Source organism: Eleginops maclovinus, chromosome 3 (assembly GCF_036324505.1).
Source record: "Eleginops maclovinus isolate JMC-PN-2008 ecotype Puerto Natales chromosome 3, JC_Emac_rtc_rv5, whole genome shotgun sequence".
In the NCBI taxonomy this organism is placed as follows: Eukaryota; Metazoa; Chordata; class Actinopteri; order Perciformes; family Eleginopidae; genus Eleginops; species Eleginops maclovinus.
Window position 1 is genome coordinate 11,741,012 of NC_086351.1, and position 13,471 is coordinate 11,754,482.

Consider the following 13,471-nt stretch of genomic DNA (forward strand, 5'->3'; position numbering starts at 1 on the left):
TTGTGTCAATATTTGTTTTATTTCTTATAATACACTTATAGTACAAATTATTAAAAAACCAAAAACATTCAGGGACATATACAATTACAAACTGGATTATTGTGCAAGTGCATACTAAGGTAACACTAGATTTCACTTTAATATGCTGGTCTCTTAAGTTTCTTTAGAGGTGAGTGTGTGTGTGTGTGTGTGTGTGTGTGTGTCTGCAGGTGGGCTATCTGGATGACTGGCTGTTGATAGACTGCCTCATTCTCCACAACAGGAGGAAAGGTTATCTCAGTGTGTGTGAGAACGATGGAGAGCGAGTGGGAAGGCGTGTGTTCATTCCACAATGGATGAAAGGTTATCTTTTACACACACCATTTCTGTAGACTTAACCCCACCCTGTGAGGTCATGGCTCTGATGTCATATGGCTTAATTTTAGAAAGCTTGGCACATTGAGTGAACAATGTGTAAAGTAATTCTATAGAGGGAAGGCTGCCAGCCAGCTGAGAAAACATCAAAGTGTGTGTGTGTGTGTGTAGTTTCAATGTTTTCCTCGGCCTCTGGTCCCCTGTCCAGCGCTGTGAGGCCTCAGGTGGTAAGAGTACTGCTTGGCTTGATTCATGGCATCAGTCAGATGCACACACTCTATACCGCTCACTGTGAAATAAGCAGATAAAATTAGCTTACGTAAACTTTAACTTATTTAAAACGGTGTTAACCGTGCATAAACGTACACTGGCTTTGGGTACGGAAAGGCATCTCCAGGAGGAGTTGAGACTGAGAGCCCCGAAGTGAGCGCCCCCTTCTGGCCACAGAGTTTCCTAAAGCATGGTAAAGAAAAAAGTTTGGATGAGGGAAGCACGATATTGGAGTTTTTGCTGATTTACAAAATGCCGTTTTTTTAACAACCCTTTTTTCCCTCGGTTGTGAGGTGAACAATATCGGCATCCCATCAGCTGGTGCGACACTTCTGAAACATGTTGATCCAGTCAATGACACACCCAGAATGTGTCTAAGGTGTAGTCGTATTAATACTAAACAAATAAAATGAGTAGCAACAAAGGCTCTATAGCTCAGTGGTTCAGAGCACTGGTCTTGTAAACCAGGGGTCGTGAGTTCAATCCTCACTAGGGCCTTAAATGTCATTTTTCTCACCATTAGCGTTCACAAATATACATCTAAAGTATCACAAAAACTTCTCATGTATTAAGAGCGCTATTTAGTACGAATACAAGGATTCAATAAGAGGAAGTTTGTTGTCTAATTAGCATCCCTGCCCTACTTCTAAATCTGGGGAACCCAGGTAGCTCTTCTTGTAAGGCTGGCACCCCATGAAAAAATCCTCACTCCTTAGCACAGCGGCCTGTTTCGGTATCTAACTCAAGGTCCTTTCTCCCCCTTTCCAGTATATCTGTCTGTCCACAGTCTGTCTACTAAAGGCAAAAGTATAACTACATTTTTGATATTCAAGGTTTAAAAAATGTTTGGAATGTAGGAGGCGAAGCATTCTGGAGCTATGTCTTTGAGCAAGGCACCAAACAACCAACTTCTCCATGGCTCCTATGTGTGATGTAAATGACACTCACATTTACCCTCTGGGATAAAAAAAAAAAATGAATGCAGGGGGCAAATTCTACTGGACAAGGTCTTCTACTATAAAGTAGTTTTTCTTTTAATAAGAAGGCAGATATGTCATCTAGAGTGCACTGAATTCATATTAAGTAAAACTGTAGTTTGAGGATTTCTTCTCCTGCAGTAAAGGGTGTCTTTGTTTCATTTAACTAAACAAAAAAGTCTTTAAAGTCATTAAATTGGTTCTTTTAAATGTGCAGTAAATGTCTTGAGTTTGAATGTTCAATGTTTGCAGGTGCAAAAGTATATATTTTTTAATCAACAAATCTATCAATCTTGCACACAGAAATTCTTTGACACAGTTTTGTTATTGGGGATGCAAAAACACATGTCTCTATCTACAGAAAGATGAACAGATATTAAAATCACATTTGCAATAAAGTAATTAACAGGCAATTTAGAAAATGGTTTATATGATTAACGTATCAGTGTGACCCGGTCCAGAGTTGTGTTTCAAATGCCTCTCTACTCCTCAGTAAAAAAAAAAGTGTGACAATGAGTCTCAAGAATGTGTGTGTGTGTGTGTGTGTGTGTGTGTGTGTGTTCAGCTGATAGCTCTACGCAGTCGTCTGACATTCCCCCTGACAGCTCTGAACTTTTCACGGTGCCAGGACTGTCAGAGAGCAAGAAGGGGAGAAAGAAGGAGAGAGAAAAAGGGGGGTGGTCGTCTGTCTGTGTGTCTGTCTGTCTGTCTGTCTGTCTGTCTGTCTGTCTGTCTGATCAGTTACGGTGTGCATGCTTGTATGTTTTGGCGCGGCAAGGTTTCGGCCTGTTCCCCCATCATCACCTGGTGATGTGTGATGAAGGTCAGGCCTGTCTGAGGGGTGAAACCCGGCTGATACTGTCCTGCTGTGTGGATCCAAGCATCGCCCAGACATTTACACAGGTTCATGTTTGTCGCTCACTGCGTGTTCGACACTGGTATGAAAACCATCCTGATAACTTGCTTCCAATGTGTGTTTGAATGTAGAGCCATAGTTTTAAAATGGCAGGTTCTCAAAATGCTGCTTTTGAACGACTCACTATAATTTGCAACTTAACAGAAATCTGCTCACATCGTAAACAAGACAGGCGCTTCAGCATCACTTATAGCATGCATGGATGTTTCAAACTAGAGGGACAGTACAGCAAATCATTCACAGTAGGTTTATGATTTAAGGATAAGGCTGGCGATGTTCATCATTTTTTAAAGGATGTAAATCAGGAGCAGCTGACTGAGAATCTGGAAATGAACCACCCGAGCACAGGGGTCTCCAGGGTAAAATAAACCCTGAAAAAAGCTCATGTGACGTCTAAGAAGTCACATGTAATGTAATTTAAATTTCCCCATTCAGTCACCTGGTGCTGCATAACAAAGCTCAGGACACTCCTGTAACTTGTTGATCTATTCAGGATCCACACCCATGATTGTTCATGGTGTCTTTATAATGTTTATCAAATGACAGCACTCTCACAGGGCCCTATAGCTCAGTGGTTAGAGCACTGGTCTTGTAAACCAGGGGTCGGGAGTTCAATTCTCCCTGGGGCCTGATGTTTTATCCCTAATGATCAAAACCAAATAATTAAATTAATTATCATGAAACACTTCCTGTTTAGGGAAGGGAAGGGAGTTACATATGAACTCCACAAGACGTTGAACATATTAAATAATGTTTGATATGTGCATTTTATCCTGCTACAGTAAAATGGAATAATCTCGTTGATTGACGATGATTAATTCATGCAGTGTTTTTATGAACTCTGTTTGATTTGAGATATTGTACATTTTTCTTCTTCGGTTTGTGTGCGAGAAGCAGTGAACTTACCATAAATACTTTGTAGCACTGAGCTCTTACTCGCTGAAAGTTTGGCGGGTTGGGCTCGATTTTCCATCTTCTTCCTGTTGTGCGCGTGGTTTGAATCACTAGACTCCGCCTCCCCGCAGGCTTGTACCTTCCTCCTTCTGCGTGTGTGGAACCTGGAGATGCATGCAAGCACATACACATGCACGATGTTCAATAAAAAAAAAATCAGACTGTGTTCAAAGGTTTTGAAGCTGGCAAATCCTCACAGTAATATTCACCAAGCATAAACAAAGTAAACAAAGTTTATTCAAGGCAGTTAATAGTCAGCACATCCAGAATATAATGGTGAAGCTGAATGGAAACAGAGGCCCTCCTGCTGCGGACGGGCAACCTCTCAGAGAAACATAGTGCGTAAAAGGGAGAGAAAAGCAAGGAGAGGCTGCTGGTAGCTATTAGAGCAGCACGGCTGAACTTTTAGCCTCTTGTTAAAACGGTAAGAAAGCTCTAAATTATAGCCTGTCTGTCCCCTACCTCCTTGTCTCACCCCTCTCCCACGCTCTCCCCCCCACTGCTGAAGTGTTGATGGCATCCAGACCAAAAATGGAGGGGGGGGGTTTACATGAGAGATGAGAAGATGGCATGTATGTGGGAGAGTGCACATATGGGCAACACATGGCACCGCCAATCTCCCACAGCCAGAGAGGCTTTGGCTACTGAACATTCATCCAGGTACACACACACACACACACACACACACACACACACACACACACACACACACACACACACACACACACACACACACACACACACACACACACACACACACACACACACACACACACACACACACACACACACACACACACACAAACTCACCTCCGCCAAGCTCGCTGGATGATGCACGCAGCCTCATTCCTCCTCCTGCGCTGCTCTTTGTTCTGTTCTTTGTGCGTGCGTGTTGAGATGGGTGCTTGTGTGGCAGACTGAGTCTTTCTTGAGGGGCTTTTGTGATCTAAAGATGAACTGCCTCTTAATGAGGGAGTGAGAGTTTGGTCTTTGGTGGCGGCCTTTTCTGAAGTCTGCTCTTTGTGGTTTCTGTGCTTTTGTAGAGCAGTGGGGGCATCATCCTTGCCAGGGGCAGTGTGCACAGTCATGTGAGCATCTTTCTTTTTTAGAGGGATGCATTCTCTGTTAAAAGTGTCTGTCCCTGCGACGCTTGTGGAAGGAATGCATGTGCCTGAAGAGGGACGTTCCCTGACTTTGGCCGTGGAGGGGGGTCGAGGTTTGAGGCTGGGAGAGAGAAGTTCCCTCAGCCTGGTGGTCGGGAGAGCACCAGGCAAATGACAGTGGCGACTCAAAGCATCATGAACCTCATGTGGTTCAGCTGCTTTACTTCTTCTGGAGGATTTGCTCTTGTGGGCTACTGGGGTGGTGAGAGGAAAAGACATGAGTTATAAAATAGGTTTTATTTAAAAAACCTTGATGCTTTTCGTGCGTCTACTCGTAGACAAGTTAATATCATCTTCTTGGAGTTTTGAGCATTTTGTCAGTTCATATTATGTGAATCATAGCTCATACTGCATGCTCAAATGAGAAAGACATTGTTACAAACATTTTTGTACCTTTGAGTCTCTCCTCTTTGCTTTTGGTGCGTTCAGCTTTTGAGGATTTCTTTTTTTCCACCACAGAGTCATTTATGGATAAGTCCTCTATAATGTTCACAAGTTTGTCCTGCTCTGTTCTCACCAAAGGTCCCCTCCGCTTCTCTGCAACGTCCACAGAGACACGCTGCACAGCTCCTCTTCTCCGCTGTTCTTCCTCTCGTTTCCTGGACAAAAGAAAAGTGGTCGGTCTCATCGTGGCCTAAAGTTGTATCTAAAATCCACTACGTGATAAGCCGAAGTGCCGGCGGGAAAAGAAACGGACATTTGTTTGAAAAGGTTTTTGACTGTGGGCCATTGTTACATTGGTATATATAGGCACTTAAGCTATATTATGACTCAATTAAAATTGTTAAGCTGTTAAAAGATGGTGGAACAGCTGATAAGAAAGTGAGATATTTGAGTTCTTTATAGGAAAAAACTTAGCTCAAGACTCAAAAAACGTTCTACTTGAAATAATCAGAAGTTTAAATTAAGCATTATGTAAGACAGAATAAAAGGTGAGACTGGTGAGCAAATGACAAAAGGAGAACAAGCCAGGAGAGAGCGACAGGGGGAAGATGTATGTGTTTGCAGGGATGACAGGGAGAAAGATAGATATGAAGAGTGTGACTGTTGGGGACGAGAAGAACAAGACAGAGACAGATAATGGAGACAGAAAGAGCAGTGAGTGATGAGAGGGATGTTGCATCCTGCTGCTTTAGTTCATGTGTGGCCTTTGTATGTCTATATACATAAATATGTAAGTGTGTGTGTTCCTCTCTCACTTGGCTGCATCCTTGCGCAGCTGCTCGTGCCTCATGAGGAGCTGCTTTCTCTCCCTGAAGGCCTTCCGGACGGTGTAGCCCTTGTAGACAGCCTGGATGGAGGCAGCAGCAATGTCCTGGATGGCTGCTATGGACAGAGCGCCGTGCTCCAGCATGAACTGAGTCACCTCACTGTGCCCCCCCAGCAGAGCGTAGTCCAGAGGGGTGTACCTTTACAACACAAACACCAGTGTCATTCATGTATTTCCCCCCTCTCCTCACCTGTTGACTGTCCTCCTTACCTCTCCTCAGTGTGTTCCATGTGGTTAGGGAAGGCGTTGTATCCCAGCAGGAGTTTTACAGCGTCCAGGTAGCCATTGTTACATGACCAGTGAAGAGCAGTCCGCCCCTGCGCACCCATGAATAAAAAGACGTACTCAAACTCCAGTTGTGTCCAAAATGTCCACATAGCTCACATATATACATTTTCTTTTACCTCCTTGTCCTGTATGTTTGGATCAGCGTTGTTCTCCATGAGGACAGCCATGCAAGTGATGTAGCCGCCATAAGCAGCACACTGCAGAGGAGTCCGTCCTGCCTGGTCCTGTTCAGGAGAAGTCACATATTTAACAGTCAGGTGCAGGACCATTTAAAATAGTAGCTCAGGATTTAAGAGCTTCTTCCTGCTTATATACACACTGCTCGTAAAGCAATGCAGTGGAGGATTGAATTCCCATATTTATCCTTCGATTTATACTCGACATATCTGCAATCTTTGTTCGGTGAATAGAAATCCCTGTCTGGTGTTGCCAAAACGTACAGAATGATACACCTTCTTTCATAGCAAATGAAGGTTGGAATTTATTTATTTTTTAAATGTAGTAGTATTCATTGCCCTCAAATGTGGGCGTATACAGATAGAGAAGTGCAACAGATGGATGGTGAGAACATATCATTTTGACTACATTGATTTCAAATTACCTCTAGGGATTCCTTTTGCTAAACTGGAAATGTTCGACTGCAATAAACAAAAATTAAGGATGGAAAACAAGAAAAATGCATAGATGGACCTGAATGTCACGTCCTTATTAAGTATGCATATGTGAAGGGTGAGTATAGAAAAGGGGTTGAAATAACCAAAAGTGCTTTGTACAAGAAGTGTTTGTGTACGCATTAGTACCTGTACATTTGGACTGATCCCATTCTCCATGAGTATCTGGCAGACCTCAGCATTGCCTCCAAGAGCCGCCCAATGCAACGCAGTGTGACCATCCACGTCTACCAGGTCCACACTTGCAGAACCTTTATACATAGAATAATTAATACTTGGAACACAGTGGTACTAAAAAGGATATTGTATAGTTATTAGGACGCTTGCACCGATTGTGTACCAATTACACCAACCTTTGATGAGTGTGAGAATGACATCTCTGTGTCCCATCTCACAAGCCCGGAACAGCGGCGTGTGTTTCATTACATCCAAAGAGTCGACCATCGCTCCCCGCTCCAACAGCAGCTTCACTGTGCTCACATGGCCTGACAGGGAGGCCGCATGTAGTGCTATGGGACAACAACAAATACACACACAAATGAAAAACACGACACAGAGGTCCCTGAATCTAACTGGTCAATAAACAGCATCAGGACAACTGCTCCTTTCCTGCCCGCCTGTCCTTTGTTCATCTATCCGTGTAACTGCAGCTCCTCTCTGGGCTGTGGCTAAAGCCTGGTCAATGGTGGGTTACACAGGCAGAGACATTTAACGAGGAGCAATGCACTTAAGCCTCTTGGTCCCCCCCCCTCCTCCGCCTCTGTCCAGTCCCCAGACAGCACCGACTAAAGTCAAGTGCATGGAAGTGTTCGGGGCACCATTAGGCTCCACTGCCCTTCACACCATCTCATTAGGATGACTCAACCGTTGCATGTTCTGCATGCATAAACAATGACCGCCTGGTTGAGCAGGGGGGGTTATTGCCATGGAGATTTTACATCTAAACAGCCCTGGGAGTCAGTGCATGGCAGTTAGTCGTGTGTGCATGTGTGAGTGTTGTGTGCGTGTGTGTGTGTGTGTGTGTGTGTGTGTGTGTGTGTGTGTGTGTGTGTGTGTGTGTGTGTGTGTGTGTGTGTGTGTGTGTGTGTGTGTGTGTGTCAGAAGGTGCTGATAGGGATGGGAGTCTATTCAGCAGGCTCACGCTAATTTTGCTGACAGTATCAGTACAGTATTTCCCTCTCTCCCTCAGTCTCTCTTGCACCTTTGGAGGAATGCCCAGTGACATCATCACCCCTAGCCTACTGACAGCCCAAAATGACCTGCGTCTTATGTCCAGTTAACCACTGATAAACGGGATGACGACACGCAATCCAAAAGAAAAATCTATTTTAATCTTAAATCCACAACGGGTATTTAATTTACAAAGACACACAACATAAAAATTCTCTACTGAATAAACAAAAACGTAATCAATAACTATTGATCATACTGTCTCACTTCTCGTCACAGAAGTGATTGAGCCTGTCCATACGAAATCTGCTAAACTTTTTGCTTGACTTGTTACAGGAACCATAACATATAAATATGCATTGTCCACAATTTATCAGCCCGATTTATCGTATATTGCGCATCTTTAATAAAAGTGTGCGTGATTGTGTATAGCATAATGAACAGGGCCTGTTGCTCACAGTTCTTAAGAGCATCAGTTACTCCCCCTGTCTCTCAGGTGCTCACCGGTGCCTCCGTACTTGTCGGCCATGTTGATGTCAATGTGAGGGGTGAGTGCCAGCATGGTGCGGATGACATCATCACTGCCCTTCCCAGCGGCCCACATAAAAGCCGTCCTCCCCTCCAGGTCGGGTTCATCCTTAACAGATGGGTGGGACAGAAACACTCCCACCGTCTCCTACAGCAAACGAAGGCGGACTATTATTTTTTTTGCGTGATTATGTTTTGGGAATAGAAGAGATGCTGAACGTACATAATGAGACAGCTTTATTTCATTATCATCAATATTACATTATGGATAAAGATGCATGATGCTGATGTTGTGCTGCTTTAGAAACAGCTGCATTAGGCTTTAATGACACACATCAACCACTCACAGCATTGTTGCTCTGAGCACCATAGTGCAGAGGTGTTGCTCCTTGGCTGTCTGAGGGAATAGTGCCTGAAGTGTTTCTCTCCAGCAGCAGGTGGACTATTCTGGCATGTCCTGAAAAACATGTCTCCATTAGTGGGATGTGAGGGGGACTGATAATGAAAAAGAAGCTACAGTTATGAGCTGCGACAACTGCTTGGTTATACAAAGGCACCTTGCAATTTCAGTTTACTTTCACAGGAGTGGTATCTGGTAAATACTCAAGTCAACAAAAGTCAACTGTCACTTACAAACCTACTAACCACTCTTATTGACTTTTCTAACAATCCTATACATTCTTAAATTGCTAGTTACAGAGGTGGGAAGTAACTAAGTACTCAAGTACTGTAGGCCTACTTAAGAACAATTTTGAGACACTATTCAGAAATCCAATCTGAATAATGAGTACTTTTACTTTTAACCGAGTATTCTTACACTCTGGTACTTTTACTTTTACTCAAGTACAAGATCTGAGTACTTTTCCCAGATCTGGCTAATTACCACTAAAGCAGCTAGATTCTCATGGTTATGTCACCTGGCACAATATTAAAAATGTTAGGCATCAAATTCAGTATGATTCATCTTCTTGTGACCATACATTTCTATACACAATTTCATAGTAATCCATCTAAGAGTTTGGGAGTCAAAATAGCTTGTTCCCCTACAGAGGTGCAAGCTAAGCCTCAAATGTCATAACTGGCCCCTAACCTTCTGTCATTATGCAAAAGTAGCCCCTAAAATAAAGCAAGTATAGTATCTCTGCCCTAGAGACACAATGCTAGCATGGATTAAATATATAAAAAACATGATCTAAATATGTGGCTAATAACTAGTCCATTTTTGGCATCATTTCAGTTTTTGGGGAAATCCTTATTGTTGTGTGTGCAGTCATTCAGGCCGCAGCGGGTCACATACAGGAAGTGTTTTCACTCACCGAGCAGAGCTGCCCAGTGCAGCGGTGTTCTGAAGAGGTTATCATAAGCTGTCACATTGCAGCCCCCGTAAGACGTCAGCACCTCCACCACTGCCTCGTTACCGTCAGCAACCGCAAAGTGCAGGGGGGTCCGCCCCTCATAGTCCTGCCAGTTCAAAAGGGACTCAGTGGGAGCTGCCTCCTTCTCAGACACACACACACACACACACACACACACACACACACACACACACACACACACACACACACACACACACACACACACACACACACACACAAAAAGACAAACACAGTAAAGAAAAAAAGCAATGCAGTTTGAAAAATGGAGATGCAATTTGATTATGACAGATTCATGTGTGTGTGTATATATGTATATATATATGTGTGTATGTGTGTGTACAGCAGTGTGTACCAGTATGCAGCGGACAGTTTGTGTGGCGCTTTGCTCCTGACTGTGCGCTGCCCAGTGCAAAGGAATCTTGCCCTCGCTGTCTGGGATGCCAATGTTGGAGTCGTGCTTGATCAGAAGGCGAACGTGTTCTGGTCGGTTATAAAAAGCCGACCAGTGGAGAGCCGTTTGCTGCAGAGACAATGACAGGGGAAAAAGAGATAAAAAGAAGAGCCCATGATGAATGGAGCCCAAAACATAGGAGGCCGTTGTAAAACCAGGTTTGAGGTTTCCATTTACTTTTTAAAACATTACTCCACTTTGACAGGAATTATGAGGGCTACGTGCTTCACAAAGCTCTTATTGAAAGTCCGGCAGTGAGCTGTGATTGTAACTCAGATAGTGCTGCCATGACGGCTACTGAGCTATTCTGAGATTTACCGAAACCACTGTCATCTGACACGATGATGCATATTGGATTATTACAAAACCAACTACTGATGTCAGATACAAATCAGCCCAAACAGACAAAGGACTGTGTGTTTGTGTGTTTGTGGTTTTATCAGAAAAAAAACAGGACAAAGCCAAAGATTGTTTTATCGTTCACTGCTGTGTGAGTGTGCCTCTCTGTGTTTGTGTGTGTATGACATTATATTGCTGCTGCTTCTTTGAAGGATCCTCATTCTGTCAGTTATCTCTTTGCAAGTTATTGGACGCCCAGACTGGCTGGTTTCTGACTGAGGGCAAACTGAGGACGCAACAACTAATTGTGTATATTTTTACTGTATTACCTTGTTCTTGTCTTGGGTGTCAACCTCTCCAGGTCCGATGTGTTTAAGCAGCAGTGCGAGGGCTTTTTGGGAGGGGTGCCGGGTAGCAAGGTGGAGAGGGGTCATCTCCTCTAAATCTTTCTGCAGCCAGTTAGCCCGTCTGGACAGAAGCAGCTTCAGGAAACGCAAATTCCCCTGTGAGACACAAGCATAATATTCTCAGATATCAACAATTCTCCTCAATATTAGTCATGAACGAGCAGCAATGACACACACACTCCCCAGGATTTTAGCTGTGTCTGTTTCAATCCATAGGTCATCCATCTTGCCTCTCTGTTCAGTGTCTGTGATGAACTTTAAAACAGTAAACAGCCTGTCGTCCCCTACATCATCCTCCTCATCATCCTCATCCTCATCATCATCCTCCTTACTTTTGATCTCTCACCCCCAGCCTGGCGGATGATGTATTGTTGCTTGACGGCACGGTGTGAGAGTCGATGCTGCCAAGCCCGTGTGCACATGTGACTGTGATTTGTATATTTGAACAAATCGCCACAGTCTGACAGATCTATCTAGTGTGTGAGCATGCATCTAGACTGTGTGTGTGTGTGTGTGTGTGTGTGTGTGTGTGTGTGTGTGTGTGTGTGTGTGTGTGTGTGTGTGTGTGTGTGTGTGCGTGTTCCCGTCCTCCCTATTCTCAGTCCAATTAGATCGGTAATCCCTGGCCTCTCTTCCTGTCTCAGCCACTTATTGATCAGATGTCAAAGAGACAGGGCTTCCCATCGCTAGCATCCCCCAAACACACACACACACACACTCACACACACACACACACACACACACACACACACACACACACACACACACACACACACACACACACACACACACTCCATCTATGAGACAGACCCCAATTACCTCCCCTCTTTCTTCAATGATATGATGATCCTGAATCTGTACACTCCCATAAAAGGAGGCACCGATAAATAAATGAGTTGTAAAGACTTATTATTAGCCCCACATCCCTTGAGAGACAACAGGCCACCCTGTCTAATTATTATGTTCTCCTGTGAATATAACATGAATCTCCTCTTGTTTGATATAAAAGGGCGGGCAAAACATTCTGAAACTGGCTTTTCTCCATGCAAAATAATATCTATATATCAAAGAATGTGTGTAAGTTAAACTTCAGTGTTTGTGGCAGGTTTATAAATCAGTTGATATTCCCCCCCATAAACCCTTAAATCACAACTTCAGCCACTAGGGGGCACTGGCTTCCCACTGGAATGTATGGTCTGTCACAGTTTCTCTCTATGAGATCCCACTTAGTCTTCATATTCATTTCAAATCTAAAAAATCACATCATCATATATTAATCGTGGTGACTTGAATTTGACATTGTTATGCTATAAAATAGGCTGACATGTGAAGCACCATGTGTGAGTGCTCGAGTTTATGTCTGTGTCTTTGTGGAAGTTCAAACCTTCTGTGCGGCAAGGTGAAGGGCGGCGCGCTGGCTTTGGTCGGTCTTGTTGACCGAGGCTCCGGCCTTCAACAGGATCTCTGCACAGTCCAGGCGGTCAGCCAGGACACAGTACATCAGGGGAGTCCGGCCAAACTGGTCCTCTCGATCCCGCAGTGACGGCTCTGCTACATCCACACATTCATACAAAGCACAGTTTAAGTCAATGGGTAAGCGTTAATGGAGACCAAGATTTGGGGAAATATGCAATTAATTTACAAAGTACAATTAAGTGGCTTGTGATGGAAAATGTTATAAATTGTTTATTAAAGGGAATTCCTTTTATTTAGAATGCAGTCTTTTACTACTTGCATTTAATAGGAAATCCACTTCCACTATATAAAATGTATTTGGAACAGCTGGAAGCTGTTTGCTTGTGAAGAAAAACATAATACACGATGATCGTCTTTTGAGGCTCTTAATATATTTTTCCAGACAATTTCTAAGAATGAGACTTAATTTTTCTACATAGGAAGATTACATAATAATATTGCTGAATGTCCAGATAATGTCAGCACTTTTGCAGAAGAGTGAACGATTACCAGATGGACCACTGTTCAATTTTCCACGCTGCACCTGCTCTAATTTCTCTGTGCAAAACCCAAAACTCCCCCCAGCTGCTGCAGCTGTCCCTCACCCTATACAGATGGGGCAAATGCCACTAAATGTTCTTTATAGAAATAAAAAAAGTAACACTTTACTACTTTTTAATGTGAGTCTTGATGTGATGCACTGTATGTATTGTATGAACCTGTAATATGTTTAAAGCCTTTTTATCTACCTGTGATGAGTTTGAGGAGGGCGCTCCTATCTCCATTGACAGCAGCAGCATGAACCTGCGAGCCGAGAGCCACGGGTCCTGGGCAAGACGTCGCTGAGGCCTGCAACAATAACACATAAAAGGTCACAACTTG

General features: G+C 43.6%; 1 protein-coding gene and 2 non-coding genes across 4 annotated transcripts in view; 2 read left to right on the forward strand and 1 right to left on the reverse strand.

The window, feature by feature from the left end:
- invs (inversin) overlaps positions 1–13,471 on the reverse strand; it is a 20,346-nt gene continuing 6,875 nt past the window's right edge. The window contains exons 3-19 of one of the 2 annotated variants that reach the window (XM_063879883.1): positions 13,339–13,438; positions 12,519–12,685; positions 11,057–11,230; positions 10,290–10,457; positions 9,878–10,058; positions 8,909–9,018; positions 8,538–8,709; positions 7,217–7,372; positions 6,993–7,114; positions 6,309–6,416; positions 6,115–6,221; positions 5,834–6,043; positions 5,028–5,233; positions 4,282–4,825; positions 3,424–3,575; positions 721–807; positions 1–643 (exon numbers count right to left, since the gene is read on the reverse strand). In XM_063879883.1, coding sequence (XP_063735953.1) covers positions 528–643; positions 721–807; positions 3,424–3,575; positions 4,282–4,825; positions 5,028–5,233; positions 5,834–6,043; positions 6,115–6,221; positions 6,309–6,416; positions 6,993–7,114; positions 7,217–7,372; positions 8,538–8,709; positions 8,909–9,018; positions 9,878–10,058; positions 10,290–10,457; positions 11,057–11,230; positions 12,519–12,685; positions 13,339–13,438 — 2,880 coding nt within the window. In that variant the 3' untranslated portion in view covers positions 1–527. Of the gene's footprint in view, positions 644–720; positions 808–3,423; positions 3,576–4,281; positions 4,829–5,027; positions 5,234–5,833; positions 6,044–6,114; positions 6,222–6,308; positions 6,417–6,992; positions 7,115–7,216; positions 7,373–8,537; positions 8,710–8,908; positions 9,019–9,877; positions 10,059–10,289; positions 10,458–11,056; positions 11,231–12,518; positions 12,686–13,338; positions 13,439–13,471 lie in introns of both variants that reach the window. The other variant, XM_063879882.1, reaches the window with a different exon arrangement.
- trnat-ugu (transfer RNA threonine (anticodon UGU)) lies at positions 1,049–1,122 on the forward strand. Its single transcript has one exon. It is a non-coding gene; the product is annotated as a tRNA-Thr (tRNA).
- Positions 3,075–3,147, forward strand: trnat-ugu (transfer RNA threonine (anticodon UGU)). The gene has a single exon. It is a non-coding gene; the product is annotated as a tRNA-Thr (tRNA).